The sequence below is a fragment of the Podarcis melisellensis genome (genome assembly GCF_964234715.1).
Source record: "Podarcis melisellensis genome assembly, chromosome: 3".
Taxonomy (NCBI): domain Eukaryota; kingdom Metazoa; phylum Chordata; class Lepidosauria; order Squamata; family Lacertidae; genus Podarcis; species Podarcis melisellensis.
In genome coordinates, this window is record NC_138530.1 from 18,107,844 (window position 1) to 18,122,031 (window position 14,188).

At 46.8% G+C, this 14,188-nt stretch overlaps 1 protein-coding gene across 3 annotated transcripts in view; it reads left to right on the forward strand.

Annotated features, from left to right (window-relative positions):
• The window catches only part of MERTK (MER proto-oncogene, tyrosine kinase), a 52,944-nt gene extending 44,976 nt beyond the window's left edge, over positions 1–7,968 (forward strand). For all 3 annotated transcript variants that reach the window (XM_081903803.1, XM_081903805.1, XM_081903804.1), the window contains exons 16-19: positions 2,189–2,298; positions 3,855–4,014; positions 5,000–5,136; positions 7,263–7,968. In XM_081903803.1, coding sequence (XP_081759929.1) covers positions 2,189–2,298; positions 3,855–4,014; positions 5,000–5,136; positions 7,263–7,764 — 909 coding nt within the window. In that variant the 3' untranslated portion in view covers positions 7,765–7,968. The remainder of the gene's footprint in view (positions 1–2,188; positions 2,299–3,854; positions 4,015–4,999; positions 5,137–7,262) is intronic.
• The last annotated feature ends 6,220 nt before the right edge of the window (positions 7,969–14,188 follow it).

Here is a 14,188-nt window from a genome sequence, read left to right on the forward strand (position 1 = left end):
CACCAGCACAGGAGCTTGAGCCACAGCCACACAAGAATAACATCTCCTATAAGGCAATCTTCCCCATCCTTGGGTCCCCAGATGTTGTTGGACTACAACTCCCATCATCCCTGACCATTAGCCATGCTGACTTAAGGACGATGGCTGTTGTAGTCCAACAACATCTGGGGCCCTAAGGGTGGAGAAGGCTTTATAAAGACACAAGGGCTCCATCAAAGGTTCAGCGGCCAAATTCAATAACTGGTGGGATACCGTTTGGCAAGAGAGGTTCATGGAGGCATCAGTGTGGGGGACAGTGGAGGATAAAGGTAGACTGGCCCATGAACCTCTTCTCACCTCTCACAATTGCCTTGGATGGATAAAGGGATGTTGCACTCTGGAACTTTAAGTTACAGATAGGTAGCCGTGTTGGTCTGCCATAGTCAAAACAAAAAAAATTCCTTCCAGTAGCACCTTAAAGACCAACTAAGTTAGTTCTTGGTATGAGCTTTCGTGTGCATGCACACTTCTTCAGATACCTGAAGATCTGGAACTTTAAGCGAACAGGTACTTTTACCAGGCAGAATGAGTATTCAGATCAGTTTGCTTTGTCCCTTGGTTTGGAACGGGCTGGGACTTCATTCTTGTTGTGTGCATCTGCTGAGCTACTGATTCCTGACCTTTGAGTGTTGCCTACTTATGTCGCACTTGGCGAGATATAAAGGCCACAATCTTGCCAGACAAGAAGGAAATCTGATGTCTGTTCAAAACCCCACTGATGCTAAAGTCCAGTTGCAAGAAATATGACAGCTTTCTGGAGGATTGTTCCTGTAAGTGACCAGGCTGTGGTCTTCCTTCTTAGTGTCAAAAACGGATGGACTCTTATCCTTGTACTGGAACAGTAGAGAAAGGCTTTAATTGTTCTGGAGACAAGGTCTCTGGAAGAGATGGCTGTCCTACGTTTTGTGGAGAAAGCAGTTCCGTTGTTTTCACAAAAGAGTCCTATTGAAACAGGACAGCGCATTGAAGGGCCTTTCAGTGGAAAGCAAATCGTCACAATAGCTGACGATGCTCTTTTTTGTGATAAACGAATAGCTTAATTTGATTTCTCACATTTATTTCACTAAAGAAAATATGGGGAGGGGGAAGGAACCCTGCTATAAACAAATGATGATTCTGTCCAGCGGCTGTAAACAAAGGAGTTGTTCATAACTAAGCGTATGAATCTGCGTGAGCTGCAAACAAGTGGAAAATTAAATGATGTCTTTGCATGTAATTGGGAATAGTCAAAGAGAGCTTTATCCTGCCTGCCGTTGTGCTGGAATGGAAAATGGGGGCCACATTTCTCCCTCTTCTAAAAGGAGCAGGATGAATTTCATTTTATCATTTACTAGAGCCCAGCTCTGAAGGAGCACATACGTTCACTACAGGGTCAGTGAGGAGCTGGCTGAGATACAGTGTGGTGTAGCGGTTAGAGCATCGAACTAAGACCTGGGAGAGGAGGGTTCTAGTCCCCGCTCAGCCTCAAAGCTCACTGGCTGACCTTGGCTGGTCCCTGTTCCTCAGCTTAACCTCACAGGGTTGTTGTGAAAATAAAAAGGGGAGACTAAGAACCATGTACGCCACCTTGAGCACCTTGGAGAAAAGGTGGAATATAAATGGAATATATAGATAAGTACCTGATAGATTGATAGGTAAGGAATTAAGAAAATTCATGCTAGCCAGGGTTGATAGAAATTGGAATCCAGAAACATTTGGAGGGGCACCCTTGTCCTAGGAAATGTTTAGGGAAATGTGTTTTGGTTGCTCTTGAATGGGTTTTCTTTTATCCTTGTAAACAGCCTTAAATCTTTGATTAAAAATGGAGGTTTGTTAATTTTCATTACAGTGGTACCTCTGGATGCGAACGGGATCTGTTCCGGAGCCCCGTTTGCATCCTGAAGTGAACGCAACCTGCGTCTGCGAGGGGCCGCGGTTCGCTGTTTCCGCACATGCGCGTTATGTCATTTTGAGCGTCTGCGCATGCGCGAGCGGTGAAATCCGGAAGTAACGCGCTCCGTTACTTCCGGGTCGCTGCGGAGCGCAACCCAAAAATGCTTAACCTGAAGCTACTTCAACCCGAGGTATGACTGTATTGTTGTTGTTGTTGCTGCTTGTTAACAATACGTTGAATTCATTACGATTTTTCATCTCTCCTCCTCTTTCCCAGTATGTACCACTGCAGACCTTGTTGAAGTTTATGATCCATATTGCTCTAGGAATGGAATACCTCAGCAACAGGCATTTCCTCCACAGAGACCTGGCTGCTCGAAACTGCATGTGAGTTTCTACGTTCCTTCCTTCGACTCTTAATAAAACAGTCCGGCTTCAGTCTTCTTTCTAGGTTTTGCCGATCCAGAAAGAGGAATGAAAAGTGCATGTTAATCTTGCTGTGAATCTGCAGGTTTGAGTAAAAGTCAAGCAGAAACTACTTTATTTCTGAATTTTGGAACATCCTTTTAGGAGCACATTCAGAATAATCATGCTGGAACTTCAGTCTGCAGTTGCGGGGAGCGTTCAGAGGCAAAAAGGCTCCCTGCACTTCTATCGGAGGCAAAAAGGCTCCCTGCACTTAGAAAACTTGCACATTAAAGAGGAATCCTTCTCCCAAGTTTGCAAATTTTCTGTGGCCTGGCCTAGATGAACCAGTTACAGAGCCCAGATCTGAGAATCTGGGTTGCCACTGAACTGGTGAAAAGTGATGGTGGGAAGTGGTCTCCGCTTCCTAAACTATTTCCATTCAAGCTGGTCATGTGACTTTAAGAACTGGTGCCAGAGTTTTCTTGTTTTCCTCTCCTTACTGTATCTCTGTTTGCTTTGGTGTAATTTATTTTAGACTGTAAACCTGCAGGCATGGACTGTCTCTGATCTTATGCAAGCCTCTCTCAGAGCCTTTTTGACTGAACTGCAAGGAAGAAATGCTTCAAATAAAAGGATATGCCCAAAATGTGCCAGAATCTGGATCAGGTCTAGCCCAGGTTTTCCTAGCTTTTCAGACTGCTGCCTAGCAATTCGTTGAGGCAGCGATAAAAGATCCTAGCAGGCCTCACCCAACAATTGCAGCTTGTTTGGGGCTTAAAAGGGGGGGAAAACTTTTATTTTCTGCAGCTGCCTGGATCCAGAACAGGCATAGGCAAACTCGGCCCTCCAGATGTTTTGGGACTACAACTCCCATCATCCCTGACCACTGGTCCTGTTAGCTAGGGATGATGGGAGTTGTAGTCCCAAAACACCTGGAGGGCCGAGTTTGCCTGTGCCTGATCCAGAACATATGTATCTGTGGATCTGTGCAATTTATTTTATTTTGTTTTCTCCAATTTGTAGATAGCCTTTGACTGTGTAAATGGGATCTCAGGGTGGTTTTCGTTGATGCACAAAATGCAATCGTACATAAAATATAAATTAAGAACATACCAATTAAAAAAGGCAAACAATGGAGCAACAGCATGAGAATAATAAATGGGTAGATTGATGGGAATCGTGGCAGGAGACCTCCCATCAGTGCAAATTATTATTTTGGAAGTGTTTGTGAGTCATTTAAAAGGTGCATGCAAGCTATAAAATTAAAGGCCTAATTTAACCCTCAAGGGCTTTCCCAGGGGTTGTGGTTTTGTGAAAATGCTGTGAACTGTCTTATTAGAAATCCCTAATCCCTTAATAGATCTTCATTTTCCCAGGGGTTCCTTGTGGGAAGGACCACATGGGTTTCAAAGCTACATCGTTGCCATGCCTTTTGTCTTTTCCAAAAGCTTGCACATAATATTACATATTTCAGTTGCCTTTGTCCTTTTCACAAGAATCTGTATTAATGCTACTTCATATTAATCAATGGGCAGGTTACGGGACGACATGACTGTGTGTGTGGCAGACTTTGGCTTATCCAAGAAGATTTACAGCGGCGATTATTACCGGCAGGGGCGCATCGCAAAGATGCCTGTGAAATGGATTGCGATAGAAAGTCTTGCTGACCGCGTTTACACGACAAAAAGCGACGTGGTACGTAATGGGAGGAACATTCAGTTTGGTTTGCATTTTAATGCACACCGATGTAATTCAGGCTTCCTGAAACATTATGCAAAATGGAACACAGCGGTTCTGTGAAAGTTGCCCTTGCCTGAATTTTGCAATGCACGTCTCCACTCCTGTCACCCAAAGAAAGTATATATCAGGGGAATGTATGCATAAAAATGAATATATTGGTGGAAATAATATACACAAGTGTGTTTTATTTGGAGCAATTAGTCCCCAAAAGTGTATACAGTGGACGCTCGGGTTGCGAACATGATCCGTGCAGGAGGCACGTTCACAACCTGTAGCGTTCGCAACCCGCAGCGCCACTTCTGCGCATGCGCAGGTCGCGATTAGGCGCTTCTGCACATGTGCAAAGCGCAGTTTAGTGCTTTTGTGCATGCACGAGCGCCAAAACCCGAAAGTAACCCGTTCCGGTACTTCCGGGTTCAGCGCGGTGCGCAACCCGAAAACGCACGACCTGAAGCATCTGTAATCCGAGGTATGACTGTAATAGGATAAATGCACCCTGGAATTCGCAAACTGGTGCGGAAAATGTAGCAAACTGAATACTATATGAGATTGGAGAAAACGAGAAATTCATGCAACATCTATCCATTCATTTGAACGGAAAAAGTAGCCCTTATATACTCATGTCCGTTTTGACGCTTGCCTGTGCACCTAGTTCTGATGCAGCAGAAATGCATCTGATGAAGTTGACAACACCTACAACCCGCCTGCCCCCCCCCCAAATGTGAGCTTCACTGCATTTGTACCAAATGCAAATAGAATTTTCAAACAATGTATGAGGGAACAGAGCCCAATCCTAGCTTCCTTTGGGCATCAGTCTCACCGAGTTCAGTGAGATTTATTCCCAGGTCAGTGTGTTTAGGGTTGCACTTTAGGAGATAATCTTTCCCAAGGTATTCTGTAACGCCAACTAAATCTATGTTTATCTCTGTGTCCCCTGCAGTGGGCTTTCGGTGTTACAATGTGGGAGATAGCCACCCAAGGGATGACTCCATACCCAGGAGTGCAGAACCATGAAATTTACGACTACCTCCTTCATGGGCACAGACTGAAGCAGCCAGAAGGCTGCTTAGATGAGTTGTAAGTATTTTATCTCACTGCAATAATAATGCATAGGAAGCACCGTATATACTCGAGTATAAGCCGACCTGAATATAAGCCGAGGCACCTAATTTTACCACAAAAAACTGGGAAAGCTTATTGGCTCGAGTATAAGCCGATTCACCACACCACAAACCTCCTGGTGCGCCGGAGTGTGTGTGTGCGCGCATGCACATGTGCACATGGCAGAGGGGGCTTCTCTCTCCTCCCCAGCCCCTCCTGTCCCCCTGCCTACCTAGGGTGGTGCCAAGGGGCAGAGGCTGGTGGCGACAGTGGCGGAGGAAGAACAAGCAGCCCGAAAGGTCTGCTTTCAGGCTGCTCGTCCTCCGCTGCCGACCGCAGCAAAGGCGGAGGAGGGGGAGGAAGGAGCAGCCCGAAGAAGAAGAAGAAGAGTTTGGATTTGATATCCTGCTTTATCACTGCCCGAAGGAGTCTCAAAGCGGCTAACATTCTCCTTTCCCTTCCTCCCCCACAACAAACACTCTGTGAGGTGAGTAGGGCTGAGAGACTTCAGAGAAGTGTGACTAGCCCAAGGTCACCCAGCAGTTGCAGGTGGAGGAGCGGAGACGCGAACCCGGTTCCCCAGATTACGAGACTACTGCTCTGAACCACTACACCACGCTGGCTCTCGAGTATAAGCCAAGGGGGGCTTTTTCAGCATAAAAAATGTCCTGGAAAAGTAGGCTTATACTTGAGTCCAGCATTGGTCCAGCATAGTATTGTTTGTGCTCACTCGCAGTGGCTCTCCAGGGTTATAGACAGGGGTCTGAACCACCCCTTCCTGGGGATTGAACCTGGGACCTTCTGCATTCAAAGCAGATGCTCCACCACTGAGCTACATACAGCCCTTCCCTGTAATTTGGCTGAGATTCTGCAGTAATGCAAAAGACAATGGTTTGCTCAAGACAATTGTCACTGTTGCAGTCTGCCAGCTTGGGAAGCTGCAAGCTCTGAGGTCTCTTTGTTTCTTCGCTTGACCTTCTCCACCACTCCTGATTCCCAGCATTTTGAATGCTTTGTCTCCTGCATGTTTCTGAGTATTATGCACCGTACATATAAAGGTAAAGGGACCCCTGACCATTAGGTCCATTCGTGACCAACTCTGGGGTTGCAGCGCTCATCTCGCTTTATTGGCCGAGGGAGCCGGAGCACAGCTTCCGGGTCATGTGGCCAGCATGACTAAGCCGCTTCTGGTGAACCAGAGCAGCGCACGGAAACGCCGTTTACCTTCCCGCCGGAGCGGTACCTATTTATCTACTTGCACTTTGACGTGTTTTTGAACTGCTAGGTTGGCAGGAGCTGGTACAGAGCAACGGGAGCTCACCCTGTCACGGGGATTCGAACCGCCAACCTTCTGATTGGCAAGTCCTAGGCTCTGTGGTTTAACCCGCAGCGCCATTTTTGACCACTTGGTCCTCAAAATGCAACATTGGGGCACCGTTCTGCTATAGCTCCTCCTCCTTATAACATCTCCTTCTCCACTATGTTGGAGGATCCTCATGGTGAAGGGAAAGATAAGGAGTCTAATAAATAATAAAGAGAATTCCTCTCCAGTACACAAACAAGTAAAATTAAAAACCACTCCCAGAGCTATTTTATTGGCCTTCCACCTTCCTTCTTTCATGGAACTCAAAGGCAACGCACCTAGGACTTCCAATGATGCACTGGCCTGGCCAAAAACACCTTAGCCTCAGCAGGTGGCTGCACCACCTCAGCTCAGACTCATGTCAACATCAACAACCATAATTTATTACTGATTAAAGCAGAGTTTCCCAAACTTGGGTCTCCAGTTGGACTACGATTCCCATCATCCTTAAGCTAGCAGGACCAGTGGTCAGGGATGATGGGAACTGTAGTCCAAAAACAGCTGGAGACCCAAGTTTGGGAAACTCCGGATTAGAGAGAGCCTCCATTGTTCTCTCCACTCCAAAGCATTGTTCCCAAGGCACAGGTGTATTTGCTTTTACTGCTGCTGTTCTGGTGAGACTTTATTGTATTTTATAATTGTTTTAAAAGTTGTAAGCCCCGGCAGGAAGAATTTTGGCCAATAAATCTCTAAAGCAAACAGAACGTGCTTCACTCCACCCTGTTCCTTTCTACCTCAGGTACGAAATAATGTACTCTTGTTGGAGGGCAGATCCCGCGGAGCGGCCCGTCTTCTCCGAACTCAAGCTTCACCTGGAGAAGCTGTCGGAAAGTTTGCCCGCTCTCAGTGAACCCGAGGACGTAATTTATATTAACACCAGCCTGATGGAGGACAGTGTGGAAGAGCTGACAGAAGACTCAGAGTTTCCCCGGATAGACACGGACCTTGACCCTAACCACATCATAGAGTCCTGTTCCCAAAAACCAGAGACCACTGTGGTCACCGTGGACGTCCATGACAGCAATGGGATGGGGGACAGATACATTTTGAGTGGGGCTAACGAAGATCACCTTAGCAGCATGAGGAGATCAGAAGACGAAGATACCCCTTTGCTGCAGCACACACCCTCACAGAACGGACTGCTGTGGTCTCAGGCCAGCACCCTTCCTGTCGGCAGCACATTAGCCGGTGAACTACTGTACGCGGACGACTCTTTGGAGGACTCTGAGATTCTGCTGTGAAAGAAGGAGCAGGACTTTCCGAGCTCTTCGGCCAGAAATGTTCTGAATGGACTTGTCTTGCCCTTGCCGTGCAAAGCCAGCCCTGTGTAGCAATCTCTCCAAGCCTTGTGTACAGCATGTGATTAATAGAATGTTCTATCTCTCTGTTTTGTATAATATGGTATCTTTATAGAGATTATATTTTAATAAACAACACCCCCATTAGGACGGTCTCTTTCATTTGCTCTTTTCACGGGGTTTTGGTACCTCTCTCTCTCCCCCCCTGTTCACTATGATATGGTATTGCCTACAGATTGTCTTCTGGCTCCTTCTACAACTTCTGTATTATCCTCACCAAACATGGTGTTAACATATTAGGGTTGCCGTATTTTGAAGAGCAAAAAAGAGGACGCATTTGCCGACTTCTGCTTTTAACAAGGGATTCCTATGATGACTCTACCCATGAAAATGAAAAAGAGGATATATGGAAATCCTGTTTTCTATTTAAATAGCAAGGAAAGGGCTGTACAGTGGTAACTTGGTTCTCAAACGTAATCCGTTCCGGAAGTCCATTTGACTTCTGAAATGTTCGAAAGCCAAGGCGTGGCTTCTGGTTGGTGCAGGCGCCCTGGAAACAATAGCCGACAGCCACACCGGGCGTTCGGTTTCCGAAACTTTTTCGAAAACTGGAACACTTACTTCCGGGTTTTCGGCATTTGGGAACCAAGGCATTTGAGAACCTAGGTACCATGGTAGTTCAATGGTAGAAGATTTGTATTGAATGCAGAGGTTCCCCAGGTTCAATCGCCGGCATTTGCAGGTGGGGCTAGGAATATCCCCTAACCCAAACCCTGGGGATCCCCTCCCAGTCAGTGGGGGCTAGACAGTATAAGGCACTTCCTACCTCTAGCGAGGGTTGGGGTGCTTCTGCAAAGGAAGACAGCACAGTGACTACAAGTGTGAGCTAGAATATCCCTCATTCAAAGCTTGCCTCCATCACAAACTCACTAGAAGACCTGTCCCATCTAAAGCATGGCAATGATAACAGTGGTCTGTCTTACAGGGTGGTTGTAAGTTTTACTGAAATAAGATACAAAGTGCTTTGAACATTAGGAAGCACGGTTGCATCTTGTAGTTAAGAAGACGGTTTATCTCTCTAGAGCAGGGATGGTGAACGTGGCGGTGCTTTCTAGATATTACTGGACATCTAGACTGGACAGTGGGTGGCGCTGTGGTCTAAACCACTGAGCCTTTTGGGCTTGCTGATCAGAAGGTCAGGTGAGTTCTCATTGCTCTGTCCCTGCTCCTGCCAACCTAGCAGTTTAAAAGCATGCCGGTGCAAGTAGATAAATAGGTACCGCTGTGGCGGGAAGGTAAATGGCGTTTCCATGCACTCTGGCTTCTGCCACAGTGTCCCATTGTGCCAGAGGTAGCTTAGTCATGCCGGCCACATGACCCAGAAAGCTGTCTGTGGACAAACGCTGGCTCCCTCGGCCTGAAAGCGAGATGAGTGCCGCAACCCCATAGTCAACTTTGACTGGACTTAACCATCCAGGGGTCCTTTATTTACAACTACAACTTCCATCATACTCCACCATTGGTGATGCTGGCAGGGGCAGGTGGGAACTGTAGTCCAATAGCACCCTGCTCTAGGGACGCAGAGCAGTGCTCTACAAGTTGGGAGCATGTACCAGAATCTCCCAGCATGGGGCAAGGAGCGAGGATCTGAAATGCTAGCAAAGTCTGTATTTCCTATAGCACACAGCGGAATGGGAGAGGAATTCATAGAATGGTAGAGTTGGAAGGAATTCCGGGGGGCACCTCGGCCAACCCCCCCTGCAATGCAGGAATCTCAACCAAAGCATCCATGACAGAGGGCCATCTAACCCCTGCTTATAGACCCCCAAGGAAGGAGAACCCCCAACCTCCTGAGGGAGACCGTTCCATGGTCGAACAGCTCTTGCCGTCATAAAGTTCCTCCTGATGTTAGCCGGAATCTCATTTTTCGTTAAGTTGTTTCAGCTAGAACAGGAATTGGGAGCCTGTGGCATTCCGGATACAGTGGTACCTTGGGTTACAGACGCTTCAAGGTTACATACGCTTCAGGTTACAGACCCTAAAGGTTACAGACTCTGCTAACCCAGAAATAGTACCTTGGGTTAAGAACTTCAGGATGAGAACAGAAATTGTGCTCCGGCGGCACAGTGACAGTGGGAGGCCCCATTAGCTAAAGTGGTACCTCAGGTTAAGAACAGTTTTAGGTTACAAATGGACCTCCAGAACAAATTAAGTTCTTAACCCGAGGTACCACTGTATTGTAGGACCTCGTCTCTGCTCATCCCTGACCATCGGTCCTGCGGGCTGGAGCTGATGTGGGGGGGGTGCTCTTAACAACATCAGGAGGGACACAGGTTCTCCATCCCTGAACTAGAAAATGATTTAGAGGTAAGCATAGGCAAGCAAAACCACCATAGCGGAGGGAAATGGCTGCGAAAAGTAAAGCAGCAGGACAACAGGAACTACCACAATGTTCATAATATACTAGTAGAAAGAGCCTGAGGAACAGAAGATAATTAAAAAAATAGGATGTGCAAAGCTGGTGAGTGACACAATCATCCTCATTTCCTAGGATAAATCACATGAGGAAATCTCTGACATCAGTCCCTGAAAAGGCCACTGTTCCTTTAAATACTAAAAAGGTAAAGGTACCCCTGACCGTTAAGTCCAGTCGTGGACGACTCTGGGGTTGCACGCTAATCTTGCTCTATAGGCCGAGGGAGCCGATGTTTGTCCGCACACAGCTTCTAGGTCATGTGGCCAGCATGACTAAGCCGCTTCTGGCGAACCAGAGCAGCGCACGGAAACGCTGTTTACCTTCCCGCCGGAGGGGTACCTATTTATCTACTTGCACTTGACGTGCTTTTGAACTGCTAGGTGGGCAGGAGCAGGGATCGAGCAACAGGAGCTCACCCCGTCACAGGGATTCGAACTGCCGAGCTTCCAATTGGCAAGCCCAAGAAGCTCTGTGGTTTAGACCACAGCGCCACCCACGTGTGACATCAGTCCCTGAAAAGGCCACTGCTCCTTTAAATGGTACTATAGCAGCAATTTCCATTGAAGAAAACATGCCAATCGATTGAAAGCTTTGGGTTCTTGTGCAAAATCCCTGCAGGCCTGAAACAAATTCCTAGGCTGAGAACATGCTCAGAGGCACCCAGGACAGAACCAGAGAGGTGAAGAGGGAATGTGCTAAATTCAGAACCCAGAGGTCCGTGGATCCAAACCATCTTTTGCTAGGCAGGCCCTGGCACCCTATGCTACTTGCAGTTTCAGTTCCCTAATGGTGGAGCACTTTTGCTCTTCAGCAAAATGGCAGATTTCGGGATCTCTGACAGGCTGTACGTCCCCTGACATAGAGACAAGGCAAGGATAAGGCAATATTGCATGAGTTGCCACCTTTTTATCTTCCTTCCTGGAGGATACCATACCTTAAGATCAGTGTGGTGTAGTGGTTAAGAGCGGTAATCTCATAATCTGGGGAACCGGGTTCGCGTCTCCGCTCCTCCACATGCAGCTGCTGAGTGACCTTGGGCCAGTCACACTTCTCTGAAGTCTCTCAGCCCCACTCACCTCACAGAGCGTTTGTTGTGGGGGAGGAAGGGAAAGGAGAATATTAGCCGCTTTGAGACTCCTGAAGGGGAGTAAAAGGCGGGATATCAAATCCAAACTCTTCTTCTCTTCTTAATATAAATCACATACTGTTGCCCCCCTTTTTAAATGTATTTATTAACAAATTCCACATAACAAATTGTCAAATCATATTCATTATTCCCCCTCGTTCAAACCCTCCCCCCCCGAGACTTCCCTGAGCTCCTAACTCTGATTTCTCAGCACATATTACTCTCTGCATGTTATAAAATTATACATGTCCTTACATTATCTATCTACCATATTATCAACTAATAAATTTGTGTATGTTTATTCAAAACCTGCCAAGGACTCCAGATCATTTTGTTGTCTTTTTAGATAAGTTGTAAAAAGCTCCCATTCTTCCTTAAAGTCACAGTTGACCTTGTCCCACAATTTGTATGTCAATTTAGCCAACTCTGCGTAGCTCATCCATTTTTCTTGCCACTGTTCTTTCCTTGGGATTTCCTCATTCTTCCATCCTTGTGCTATCAAGACTCTTGCCGCTTTTGTAGCGTACATAAATAAGTTCTTTGTTTTCCTTGGCAGGTCTTGTCCTACAATCCCTAACAAAAATGCTTCTGCTTTTTTTACAAGTATAAGTCACATGCTGTTTTCTTTCCTTAGTGACGGCAGATAGAAACAATAGAATCTTTCTAATACTATGTTTAAAGCAGCCATTCTCCAAACTGCATCTTCCAAGTAATTTGCAGTTCACACTTCAAAGCTAGTGAGGAGGGTGATTTTTTTCCTACGTCCACTAATTTATCCTGATAAGAGTGGCACCAGACGTCAAGCTACCATGACATAATGCAGCTTGGCTTGCTCTGAAGGGGTCTCAGGTGAATGGCAAAGCATCCACCTTGCAAGCAGAAGGTTGTGAGTTCAATCCCCAGCATCTCCTGGGAGGACAGGAAGAGGGCCTTACCCCAAACCCCAGAGAGCTGCTGCCAGTATGTGCAGACAATACTAAACTATATGGACCAATGGTGTGACCCAGGATTCGAAAGAAACCTATGTTCCAAAGTACCTACGTTTCCTTGCCAAAGGTAATACCTCTTCACTGGAGATGTAAAGGTAAAAAAAAGGTAAATGTATTTCTCTTTTGTCCTAAGGTTTCCCACCCCCACCTCCTTTTCTTTACTGAACCTATGGCTTTTGCTTTCGCACTGGCGGCGCTTTTAACTGTTTCTACAGCAGATGGTGCTAGAGGTCAGGATAAATGAATACTTTTCTTAATCGTTGCAATCAGATGCGTCTAGCTTGTTAAAATCTTGATAGTGGGGTTTTGTGCTTTGGGAATCCTCGACAATTTTGCCCATGCAAATTATCGGGATTTTGTTTTGTGTAAGAAGGTTGGGGGATGACGACAACAAAATGTTGCAGCGTATCCACAGAGAGTGGTGACACAGCATGTCCTGGACTCCAGCCAACTTCCCTGCCACCATGCTCACCTTGAGGACACACTAGGTCAGGGGTGCAGAACCTTAGACCTATGGGCCAAAGGGGATCCACACAGCGTCCCAGAAGCCACACACTTCTTGAGTGCTTTCGCCTGGAATGTGTCCTTGAGAGGGGTGTGTGTGTGTGTGTGTGGTCTAAACCGCTGTGCCTCTTGGGCTTCCTGATTGGAAGGTTGGCAGTTTGAATCCCCTCAATGGGGTGAGCTCCTGTTGCTCTGTCCCAGTTCCTGCCAACCTAGCAGTTTGAAAGCACCAGTGCAAGTAGATAACTAGGTACTGCTGCGGAGGGAAGGTAAACAGTGTTTCCATGCACTCTGGTTTCTGTCACGGTGTCCAGTTGCCCCAGAAGCGGTTTAATCCTGCTGGCCACATGACCCAGAAAGCTGTCTGTGGACAAACGCTGGCTCCCTTGGCCTGAAAAGCGAGATGAGCGCTGCAACCCCATAGTCACCTTTGACTGGACTTAACTGTCCAGGGGTCCTTTACCTTTACCTTTTATGTGCAAAAACCTCTGAATTCTTTTTGCATGGCTGGAATATAGCTTAGTATACAAATGTGAATCTATTGCTCCAAGCACTTCTGTATCTAGCCTGCCCATTACAGTCATACCTCAGGTTACAGACGCTTCAGGTTGCGCGTTTTCGGGTTGCGCACCGTGCCGAACCTGGAAGTACCGGAACAGGTTACTTCTGGGTTTCAGCGCATGTGCAGAAGCACTAAATTGTGCTTTGTGCATGAGCAGAAGTGCCGAATCGCAACCCGCATGCGTTCAGATGCAGCGCTGCAGGTTGCGAACGCTGTGGGTTGCGAACGTGCCTCCCGCACGGATCACGTTCTCAGCCTGAGCGTCCACTGTACTATGACCATCCAGTGAGGTCTGTGGGGAAAAGGCTCCTTCCCCCCCAATGCCAGAGATATTGTTGGCGAGAATAAGCGAATGTCTGAACAAGTGTCAGTTTGACACCCACTTCAGGGACAAATATCAAATCTGAAGGTGAGGTGGGGAAACGGATGCTGTGGTATGATCCTGACTGGGGCGCTCCAAGGCTGCTTTCCTTCCAAAATAAAAAGCTTGAGCTCACTTAAACAAAACAAAACAGCCCACTATGAATAATGTAATGTGTACTTTGGCCCTTAGCCACTTCCCTGCAACAGCAGATTAATACTGCAGAGAATGATTCTGGCCTACCTTACAAGGTTGCCGTAAGGATTGCTGAGCTAATTTTGTCAAATGCCAGATGAATGCAAAATAATAATAATCCTTGCGAGCCAAAACAAGCAGGAATCTCCAACCT